At 38.7% G+C, this 12,237-nt stretch overlaps 1 protein-coding gene and 1 long non-coding RNA gene across 2 annotated transcripts; both read right to left on the reverse strand.

Moving 5' to 3' along the window:
* Positions 1–614: 614 nt before the first annotated feature.
* On the reverse strand, positions 615–6,910 carry LOC128202825 (coadhesin-like). Its single transcript, XM_052903980.1, has 9 exons — positions 6,862–6,910; positions 5,583–5,738; positions 5,058–5,210; positions 4,291–4,461; positions 3,525–3,695; positions 3,225–3,395; positions 2,674–2,861; positions 2,267–2,380; positions 615–729 (listed from the first exon to the last, which is right to left on the reverse strand). Exons 1-9 carry the CDS (start codon positions 6,908–6,910, stop codon positions 640–642), a joined length of 1,263 nt encoding a protein of 420 aa, XP_052759940.1. The 3' UTR covers positions 615–639.
* A 141-nt stretch (positions 6,911–7,051) lies between these two features.
* LOC128203116 (uncharacterized) lies at positions 7,052–11,203 on the reverse strand. The gene is made up of 3 exons (XR_008255862.1): positions 11,127–11,203; positions 10,216–10,281; positions 7,052–7,261 (listed from the first exon to the last, which is right to left on the reverse strand). It is a non-coding gene; the product is annotated as an uncharacterized LOC128203116 (long non-coding RNA).
* Between the last annotated feature and the right edge of the window lie 1,034 nt (positions 11,204–12,237).

Raw genomic sequence — 12,237 nt, forward strand, 5'->3', positions numbered from 1 at the left:
TGCCTGTAAATAATCCTTAGCACTATTACTTATAATGTGATCCATCAAGTGTACACTGCAGGCAACTGTGAAATTACTACAATGTATTTCACAACATGATTGTAATTCATTAAATATAATTTATTATGTAGTGTGTAAGCATATGTTTATAAACATTTAGATACAAAATTAGCTTTATTATTTCCAACTTCAAGGTTACTGTTAATATACAAGGGTTTACACGTGCAATTTCCATGTCTTCAGTTAAATTGTACAATATATCTGGTAGAAGCTTCCTTCAAATGTTAAGTGGGAATGTCACCTAGACCAGTTCCTTTAGCTTAATCCGTGACACGTTCTAAAACAAATGTCGTACGTACATATTTTTTATAAATTATTTTCAAACTTGTAAGCAATCGTTTGAAACATGGTGGCGATCGTTTTATAGCATTGGAAAATTGTTTTGAAACATGCGAACGATTGTTTTAAAATATCTGAGCGATTTTCAAACAGGTATGCATTTGTCCGGCTAATTGATGTTATACGATTATGGCAGAAGCTTCATGGTCAAACAGCTTGATGCTATAGCTGACAACAGCGTTTCAAATATTTATTCAAACTCGCCAACACAACATATACGAGTAACAGATCAATCATTCATCACCAGGTCAGCAAATGATACTCTTGTGGGGTATGTTCTAGATCAACAGTTGCTTTCTGTATTGCGCCCTGACAATCCATTGTCGCTATCTGTAAGGGTAAAATAGTTTTATGCATAAAATAGTAGAATATGGAAGTTTTCTTAAATGATTAAGCTATTTCAGTTAATGGGTTTCAAAAAGCAATACATAAACATTCAAGAATGGATGCATTTGATTCATTGCTTGATTGGGAAATCGATAATTAGAAAGATAAAACATTGAATTAAAAAGTCAAACATATGCGTTTCAAAATACCACACAAATCATCGGTCGTGCGTGTTTTAAACACTCATCGCTTTCACCTGAAACAATTTCAAGCAACATTCTTTGCAAATTGCATGGTTTTGTAGAATAGTTTTATTACAATGAACAATACAGAGACATCCCCCGTAGCCATAACTTAAACGGTAACCGTGTTTATTGGCACTTGGTTTATTATTACAGTGAACCGAATACAGAGACATCGCCAGTTGCCCTAACTTAATGGTAGCCGTCTAGAGGAATGTGGTTTCTTATTACAATGATCAATACATATAATTCATAATGATAACCGTTCAAGAGACTGTAGGTTCAAGTCCTGAACGAGACTCAGCGAGAGACACCAAACGTCACAAGGTAACACATATAGGATCTGACACGAGTTGTCATTTAACACAAGATTTTATTAAACAAGTTCATGAAATTTGTTAGTAAGCAAGCCTCTGGCGAGCTTACTAACAACTTTCATGGACGAGTTTAATAAAACTATTGTATAAAATGACAAAGTGTCAGATCTTTTTTTATCACATACTTAAAACGGTGTTTTTATTACCAATTTAGTTTCACTTTCTGGTCCATTGTTTGACAGCCAAAGTAGTCAGAGTGGAATGTCAACGATGCGCCATATAAATAGTTCCATATCAAAATGACAAAAATAGCTAGCAGTTACCAGGTTTTAATTCTGATAAAGCGCTTAACAAGTCACAAATATTAAAATGTGTAGTAAAATATCCAACAACATGAATAACGAACAATTTAAACCAAACAAAACCCAACAAGTACACAATTTGATGACGTCACACTGAGAGTACATGCATTTACGCGGTTTATGTGACCTACGTCGGTCTGTCAAGTTTTACTGTGTGCATGGATTTAAAAGTTATTCGTTGTCGCTTTCTTCAATGGTTTTGCAGCGTTTGTCACTAATGTGGCTGTATTTGTTGACTGACTGCATATTTCTGTGACTAGTGATCTGAATGATCTGGTTGGCGGAACATTGTTTTCAGAAAGTTTTTAAACAATATGAACTATGATTCGTTAGCCATTTGTCTCCCGGAAGTCCTACAGCTTCATTAAGGTAGGTATTTGTTGGCGTTTAAACCATTTTGTTTATAAACAATGCGCAGGGATATCTAGGTCGCGTGTGATTAGTCTAGCCAATAGAAATGTCTGATACGTTATCTTACACATGTGTAAGATAAAAATATTCGTTATGGGTATATTACACGGAAAACAGGGATGTGATATACTGCAATAACATATGAATTATTAAAATATATTTAGTTAAACCTAATTGGATTTCCACCTTGCATTATGAATTATCTCACCGTTAGGATTTCTTGAAAACAGTCCAGGAGTATAGCGTATTTATGTTTCCGTGATCCGGTCTCTAAACTTGCCAAGGGAGAGTAGATTGGTAGTTGGGAGCAAATAGAAGAGACCTATAAATGTAAAAAAAACAAATCACGTGATCCCGAAGTAGCAATATTGAAAGCAAAAGGACCCAAATATCGTGTAAGATTTAAACAGAGTGTCAAGTATCCCCTAAGCAATGCGATAACTTGAAGACTTCAGGAGATTATATTTCGTGAATATTTAAATGGACCTGGCTACATGGCGAAATGGTTGCTTTAAACATCTCTAAAGTAAATAACGGACATGGTATAGCGAGACTTCAACGAGTACCGTGTTAAAATCGTACGTTGAAAGCAAATAATAACCAAACATTGATAACCTGAACGCCTATTATCCAGGAATCTGTGCCGGGCGCCAGACACATCTCGGAAATCATGCCTTTAGGGTCAATACCGGAACTACCCGAACCGGAAGTATCCGTACCGGAAGTGTTATAGCAATTGAAGTCTGCGGACTGGGCGCCGCGCATTGCATCTTTAAGCAATGTTCCATCACAAACTTTTATGTCTAAAAGGGGGTGATTTTGAAATTATGCATGCATCTGTTAGTAAAACGGCATTGTTTTTCAATTTCTTTTATTCGATCGTGCTAAAAAAAGCTAAAGTATGTTATACATAAATGTCACAAAGCAATTCACTTATTGTAACGTACTGTCTATGAAAATGAGCACAATATTTTCTGTTAAGGTAATAATTTATGAGGTTGAATAAACAAAGTCGACGAGCATGGATTGGCAGATACAGCTCTTTGGTAAAATAGAGGGACATAAGAAAATGTCAATGCCAAATTTGCCTTCCCGATATTATCAACATACCATAACACATCAAACTGCTAGGGGTACTTGAACCTAGCCGACAGAAATGAACCTACCTGATGGACATGGCCCGTTGTCACACTCGCGGGAGAGCATGGAATCGCCTGTACACTGTCTACCGCCATTGGCGGGGGCGGGAGCCGTGCACGTTCGGAGGGTCCGCTGCATCCCCATTCCGCAGATGGAGTTACAGGAAGTTAGATTAGACCAACCTGTCCATCCTCCGTCTAGGTGAGAACGTTTTAAACTGTTAAGCTTTCGTGAATTTATAGTGTAGCAACACAATTCGATGATACACGAATTTCTGATTTGTAAATATTCACTCCTTGACAAAATGACGCGGAAAGGGTAACTACCTCTTAAACATCCGGGCATTTCACATTTCTCAAACGAGGCAGGGGAACCCTCACACTCTTTGCCACCAAATTGTGGCGGGGGCTTTTCGCACTTCCGGGTTGAGTAGGCCACTCCCACACCGCACGTGACACTGCATGAGCCAGCCGAGGTAAAATTACCCCACCCACCGTCTGGAAGGGCAGAGTACTCCACATCGGATGCTTTTACTCAAAGCTACATTCTGAATTTTTAATTAAAACACTTTTTCTCTCAGCAAAATAGTAAGATGGTAAAAGTAGATAACATACCATTGGCAAGCAGTACATCAATTGCTGAAATACTGCAGAAACTGTGGGAACCAATTGTCTGTCTTTGGACTTTCCTACACATCGATAATTTCACTCAGTAGCCGGTTTTCATGCATATTGCGAGAACGTCCTTTCGGTAGAGTGAAGTCTTAGATTATTTTTATTCCGTTTTTGGAAGTGTTAAATGTATGGTTCTGATGGTCAGTCATCGCTCTTTCAGCGTGGAAATAGCATCATATCAGCTTTTTTATTTTTAACAATAATGGGGGCTATGGAAACGTGCAATTTACGGCAAATGACCATTACTTGCATGCCGCATCCACCACATAATCACTCATCGCTGTGACTAGCGATCTCACTACATATCTTTACCCATGCAGAACCGCCCGCCATTGAGCGGCCTTGAAAATCACATGTTTGTGCCTGCTTATCACCTCCGAATCTTGCAAATTGAAACCAATAGAACGCAATTACTTACCTATTGGGCATGCAACATCATAACATACATCGATATCACTGTCAACTCCCGCACAGGGCCGTCCACCATGAAGAGGCGCTGGGGAATCACATGTTCGGTTTCGATAGCGGCCTCCGTACCCGCACGTGACACTGCAGCCGCTCCAATCGCTCCACGTGCTCCACCCGCCATCTAGGGATACGAAGAGTCAGATATCGTAACTCGGTTGTTAAGTTAGTTTAGCTGTTATCTGAGTGCGATTGAATTTATTTTGATAATAACGTTGTAACTTAGAACTAGTAAACGATGCAGAATAAGTTTAAAATAGCCTTTCATGATAGAACTATTCATCAAAAAGGAAACAAGTTTCTATCAGACTTATTACCAAATTGTAAAAATAGTCACAAAGGCGTGTAATTGACGCGTTCCATGCTTTGTCCACTTCGGTCATATACACTGGAAAGTGATGCACCTTTCGAATTAAATGATTTGGTCCTGACACTACATCGTCGACAAAAAGGTGAACAAAACACAAACATTGCATTGGATATGAGTTAAGTTAATAATATAAATTATATTTCTAATATAATTTCATAGTAAGCACTCGGTCAAAAAATCATGACTACCATATCACATCAGACAGTGCTGCTTTGGTGAGGAAAAGACTACGCGCATTTATTTTACGTGTCTTTACCTGCAGAACAGGGCAAGAAGAGACCACATTTATTGTATGTGCCCTTACCTAAAGAACGGGGGGGGGGACAATAAAACACGCATTAAGTCCTTACCTACAGAACAGGGCAATAGTGCGCAGGAAGCCTTGTCTACAGTTGCGCCGTCACATCGGCTTCCGTTTACACAATGGCGCATGCGCAATTTTTCCCCGGTGCCGCAAGTGACGGTACACTGGCTCCAGGCGGTCCAGTCACTCCAAACGTTTACTAGAAATAATGTATGTACCTATTAAGTATAGTTCTGGTAAGAACTTTTAAGGACAGGATTTATGTATATACATATATACATATGATAACACAATTGTTCATACAGTGTTTAAAAATTGTATTGGATCGTGATCATCATATCTGAATATGCATACATATATTTTTACGCTATTTTCTCAAATGATTTACGCCAGGCTTATTGCTAGTATTTAAAAATGTCAAAAAGGAAATTATATTTAGATAGTTTGAATAATAATTTTCCGGATAATCATCACTGCAAAATTTGGATAAATATGTATCCTGAAACTCTAATAGTTACAGTGAATGTTTGACTCGTTTACGAAGTATGTATATACAACATGTATGATCTACCGGTGCAGGGGTTATGTTGCTGGCTAATCCCCGTGCAGTCCTTGCCGAAATGTGCGGGCGCCGGGTTGTTACAGCTGCGGTGTCGCTCCGTGCTACCTGTTCCCGTGGTGACCGAGCACGTGCTCCATGATGTCCAGCCGCCCCAACCTCCGTTTACTGGTGGACAAAATATACATATGATAACACAATTGTTCATACAGTACTTAAAAATGAACTCTACGCACTGGGTTTACTAACTTATACAATACGGCTCCTAGTTGTGAACTAACTATACTAGTGATAATTTCTGTTATTCATCAAGTTATGATTTTGTAGATAACGAAGATCCTTTAATGAAACACACGTGACCTACTCGACCTATTCTAATCAGAGATCTCAGTCATAAAGTGAAACTATCTTAGGGTCATATGTGCGCTTTACGAATACGACACACTATTAAGCGAACATATACTGAATTTTGTTGCCAACTAAGACGCTCCTACAGATCCGTTTATGAATCGATCATGTGACCTAATTAAACGGACCCTCTCGCGTTCCTTACGTCAGAAATATTCAATCAAAACCAGTGTAGTTACAATGCAACATTGTACATACAGGGGGTGGGACGTTAAATAGTTTCGGTAATTTAAATTATTGAGGTGCTTAAAGCCTAAGTGTCACGTAGGATTAAATAATTAGAGAACAAAAAGTGAGTATATAACTATGATAGAGTCTCATATAATGTCAAATATATTCACGAGGTCCAAACGATGCTTTAGTAAAAGAAATGTTTGAGAAATACCAACGAAATTCCAAACTGGATCACTGACTCACTATATGCTAATGAGGTAGATAAGTGGGCGGAGCATAGCGCTTTACAAACAGTACCTGAGCATTTGTCGGAAAAGAATGAAATTTCACATAAGAAATAAGCTCTTTTTAAAAAAATATGATGCATGTATTTATGGATGAAAACTTATCCATGTTGGGTAGGGAAAAATCGCAGATTGGTACTCGCACATGTTTTTGTTAAACGCATTTTTCACGTATGGCGAATTAAAATGTGGCAAATCATTAGGAATGTTAAAAATGAATGTGTAGAATTGCAACTGTTGTTGTCAGACCATGGCATCCACATGTAAGCTGAAGGTTGTTATTGTAAATATTAAGGCGTTTGGAGCGTTCATTAAATTGCATCGCTTAATTGAAAACAAGCCAAATAATCTCAAATAAATGTTGATGTTACGCAAACAATTAAAATGTTTTTCTCTAAAAGTAATACAAAAATACTATAACATACGACATTGCTGCCGGGGCATGATCATGCTACTGTATTGTGATTGCGTCATCTTGACCAGTTATCGCGCTGTTTTTACTGCTTTTATACCGATTAATACCGATTCAATACTGATTGCACTGATTGATGGGTGAAAAAGACTACGATTGTTCCAAACCGATTAGATTTGAAGCTTGGAGTTACCTACTTGGACAGGTAACACTGCAGTTTGTGTTCTGGTGACGATGGGTCGAGATGCCGCAGTGGATGTATACAACTGAATGTGTGGTGGTGTGGTTTGCCGTTGTGATATGGGCGATGCATTCTTTAGTGCGGGTTTTCGTGCCGGTGTTGCTGTCTGGACAGTTACTGATACAAGATCCCCAGTCACCCCAGGAACCCCATGTGTAGGTTGTGACGGCACCTTACAAACGAAGGGTATCAATAAAACTGGAAAAATTACAAAAAATAAAGAAACACGAAGACAAGAAAGTAACCACACATTGGAATACAATGTAGGGTTATAAAAACCTTAAAACGTAGATGTACTATCTTTTGACAATGATCTCATAAATTCTGGAAACATGCTGAATTGAAAATTTTGTTTTTGTGTAAATATTCCTTTTAAACAAACAACTTAATCGAATAAATGATTTAAATATAAAATTTATAATTGTATGACCCTATTGAGTTTATCGAATGACTGGAAAAGCGGATAAAGCCGGATGTGGCCCTTCTAGGTCCACTTGAGGTTGCTAGGGGAAAAATATTGGAGAAACGGAGATGCGCAGGTTAAGCTACACAGTCAGTATTTATTAATCGGGCAGAGGATCCAAAAGTGGTTGCCTAACCGTATACGTTACTCGGAAGAGGTCGATACGCTACTTGCTAAACAGTACATTGGTCGGGGAAGGGGTTCGCTAGTGGTTGTTAAACAGTAAACTTTTGTCGGGGAGAAGAGGATCCAAATGTGGTTCCTACATAGTGAACATTGGCCGGGCAGAGATGGTTTTGAAACTTTTTGCTTAACTGTATACAATGATCGGGGAGAGAAGGATCTATTTGCGAATGCAACACTGTACTGTATACATTGGTTAGTGAAAAGCGGTCCGCTAGTGGCGCTACACAGTATTTATTTAAAGAGGGGGTCCACTTATGGCTGCCCAAATAAACTTTATACATTGGTTTTGGAATGGGGGACCGCTAGTTGTTGCTACAGATTATATCTTGGTAAATAAGAGGGGGGTTCGCTAGTGTCTATAACACTCGTCCATTGGTTGGGAAACGGATTACTCGCAAGTGGTTGCTACAAAGTATACATTGGAAAAGTACTGGGGGATCCAATAGTGGTTGCTTAACTGTATACGCTAGTCTGCGACAGGAGGGATACACTTAGAATTGCTACCTAGTAAACATTGGTTGGCAATACGGGGTTTGAAAGTTGTTATCACATAAAATACTCTTCGGAGAAAAGTGGATCCGATAGTGGATGGAACACTGTATTCATTGGTCGAGGATAGCGGTTCCCCGAGTTTTTTTACTGCATCTTAATCCGGCAGAGGTGGTTCGATAGTGGTTGCTACGCAATATACATTAGTCAGAGAGAGGAAATTAAGATAGTGGTTGCTACACTGTAAACATTGGTTGGGGATAAGGGAATACGAAAGTGGTTGCGACATTGTAGTCATTGGTCGAGGAGAGAATCCGCTAGTTTCTACTACACTGTATAGATTGGTCGGGGCAAGGGGGACTCGATTGGTTGCTACGCTTTACACATTTGCCGCGGAGAGGTAAATTAGCTAGTAGTTGCTACGCTGTAAACATTGGTTGAGTGGAGAGGGATCCACTAGTGATTGCTGCTATGTATACAATGGCTGGAAGAGAACTTGAAAATGCGAGTGGTTGGTACGCTGTAAAATTTGGTTGGGTGGAGAGGGATCAACTAGTGATTGCTGCTATGTATACAATGGCTGGAAAAGAAGTAGGACATGCTTGTAGTTACTACACAGTTAACAATGGTTGGGTGGAGAGGGATCCGCTAGTGATTGCTACTATGTATACAATTGCTTGAGAGAAGTAGGAGATGTTAGTAGTTGCTACACTGTAAACATTTGTTGTGTGGAGGGGGATCCGCTAGTGATTGCTACTATGTATACAATGGCTGGAGAGAAGTATGATAAGCGAGTTTATACGCTGTTTTCAGTTCATGATGCGTGGATGCTCTGCAAGTGGTTGCTACACTGTTTTGTTTTCGTTTCAGAACGTGGGAGGGTCCGATTATGGTTGCTTCATAGTATATACTAGTTGAGAAGACGTTGTTTCGGCAGTGATTGCTACACTGTATAGATTGGTTTGGAAGAGGGTGATCCAGTTGTGGTTCGTACACAGCATATATTGGTTGAACAAATTGGGGGTCCTCAAGTGAGTTTTTACACGGTAAACAATGGTCGAGGAGAGGAGGATCCTCAAGTGGTTGCTACACTCTATACGGTGTTAAACAGTATACATTTGTCAGGCATAGGGGGATTCGATAGTTGCTTAACTTAATACCATGGATGGTCTTGAGGGGGGTCGGATAGTGGTTGTCACACCATATTCATTGGACAAGGGGGAATCGATAATAGTTCCTACACTGTAAACATTGTTCGGGGGAGAGAAATAAGCTAGTGGTTGGTTAACAGTATACAACGGTCGGAAATAGAGGGATTCAATAGGGGTTGCTTTATTAAATACCATGATCGGGGAGACGGGGATCTGATTGGTCTGATAGTGGTTGCTACATAGTATACTGTAGCTTGAGAGAGGGTCCGCTAAAGTATAAAGGGGGGAGGGGCTCGAAAGTGGCTGCTTTACTGAATACCATGGTTGGTTTGAGGGGCATCCGATAGTGGTTGCTTCACGGAATAAATTGGTCGGGCAGAGTTGGATTCGATGGTGGTTGCGTAACTGAATAGCATGGTCGGCGAAACGGGGATCCGATACTGTAAGCACTAACCAGGGAGAGGGCAATAAGGTAATGATCTATTTAAAGTATTTAGTGGTCGGGGAAAGGTGGTTGCTACACGGTAAACATTGGTAGTGGAATTGAATTCCGCTAGTTGTTTCTTAGCCTATATTTAGCTTAGTTTTAGTTAATTCACATTCATGGCTGCTGTAACTTTCATCTAATACATGTTTATATTTTATCGATTTAGTCGAAGTAGCGGGGATTATGAAAGCTTAAAAAGGAATGGACGTCATTTTAAGGACTCGTTGGTGCGTATATAGTTAAGCCGTTTAACAAGTAGGTGATTTCCCTCTTCGAGACATGCCAGGTCACCAGCGCTTTGTTATAGATGGTATGATGAACATTGCAGGAAATAAATAATCGAGACTCACCTGCCACGTGTAGTATGGCAAAAATAAAGAGAACCCGTGCTGTTCCTTCAAACGCCATTAGCGAACCTGTGGAAAGGTTGAACGTCGCAACAAACAGATCGAGTGTATACATAACATCTATATATCTTGTTTCAAAAAAAGAGAAAAGATACTATATTTTTATATATGTCAGGTACACAGCTTGAGTTCTTTTGGGACATCTTTATTTTTCGTTAATATATTAAAAAGAAGGAAGGTTGCTGGAGTTTCTATCGTATTTGTGTATTCAAGGTTATATCAGCCTAGCTAATGTTAAAGTCCTTTATAGTCCTAAAAACCAGTCTTTCGGGGCGAGTGCCGTTTTTTTACCCCCTTATGTGTGTAATCTCTAATGTTGGATGTATACGGGGTGTATAACAACATACTAATTTATATCGAGTTTTACCTTTTCGGCACTGGGCTTATGATATTTTGCCATGACCAAATACACATTGGTATACCTTATTTTGGGGTTTTTGAAAATGTTTTTGATAAGCAAAGACAATGCTGCTTAAATAAAATAAACTTCCAACCTACAAGCCGGTATACGCTGTTGATATGACTATGGATCATTTCCAGCTTACGTTACACGAATGATATGTATCATACATATTGAAATAAATCAAAAGTTTATCATAAACAATACAACTTTTTCCTGTGTTCGTGAATATATCTATCTTTTGACAAATGAAGTCATTGCTGCTTAAACAAAATATCCCCCCCCCCCCTCTGCAGCCAGTATTAACAGTGACTTGACCATGTTTCCGGCTTACATAACAGAAATTGTATTGTCGTTCATTCTAAAAAATATCAAAATGTTATCATAATTCACAAATTAAACATTAGGCTATTTATTACTTGCACTCTATTGGAAAAAGGTAAACAAAACTTACGTTCGTTAGCCTTAAAATGCACTTAAATAATTACAGGCATTATGAAAACCGGTATTAAGTCCAAACACTCGTTCTAAAATGTTCTATATACGGCAGAATTCGTGATGCCTTTATCAAGGTTTATATAGGGGCTGAACGAGGTCACTATGTACAGGTATGACGTCACCATTGCGTCATATGTACTTCCGTTGTGTGGAAAATTCTCAATAAAAAATAATGTTTTCATGACTGATAGACATGTTTTCACATGCACAATACACTGTAAATAAAAAATATCCTTATTCCTGAAACTTTTATACCTTAAGTATATATTATTGCTTGATTTATTATTTAGAATAGAGATTTAAACATAAACTGCTGCCCTATAGTTGAAAGGTAATTTTGGAAGAACTGTCATGGCGGACTGTGCCATTTTGAGAGTTTGTTTTTCAAGTGGAAAGATTTTTCTTAGGAATAACTTGACCCCCCTTTTTATTGGCTTAAAAGGTAATTTAAAGCTTGAACTTTAAGAATATATATGTTTATCATAGTCTGCATTCGCTCGAAATGCCTTTAAATGTTGTCTAAAAATAATCATTTCACATTGAATTATAGAGGAAATGACAATGGTGGTGTGTAACCTACAAGGGGCTTATCTAGAACAATGGTGAAGTTAGCCTCTAAATTATGTGCTAGTGTTCGTCTGCCTTCTTGTCCAGATTATTGCATGTATATACGTGTATACGTCACCAGATAAGGTATACGATGTACACTAATAGGAATCGTTGATGTCAGGAATCCACATATTATTGTGGTATATCTCACCTCCTACATGAATGACGCTATCCGATTGGCCAAGAGCGGTCATGCACGACGTGTATAATCCATACCCCCCGTAATTTCCAGTATGTTTCATACAACCCCTGTAACGTTCATACTCCGCAAAAGACATAACAAAATGGCGGCCGAAAAAATCGTAACTTCTCTCTCGGCTTATCTTTTCACTAAAGGGGAGCTAATTCATGCACGTTATTGAATATCCATTTTATTCAAGCAATCTGCTGTGTGTAACCGACTGTTTACATAAGCAATGGTTACAAAATGGCGATTTAAAACGGTTTACAAGCACAAC

Source organism: Mya arenaria, chromosome 9 (assembly GCF_026914265.1).
Source record: "Mya arenaria isolate MELC-2E11 chromosome 9, ASM2691426v1".
Lineage (NCBI taxonomy): Eukaryota > Metazoa > Mollusca > Bivalvia > Myida > Myidae > Mya > Mya arenaria.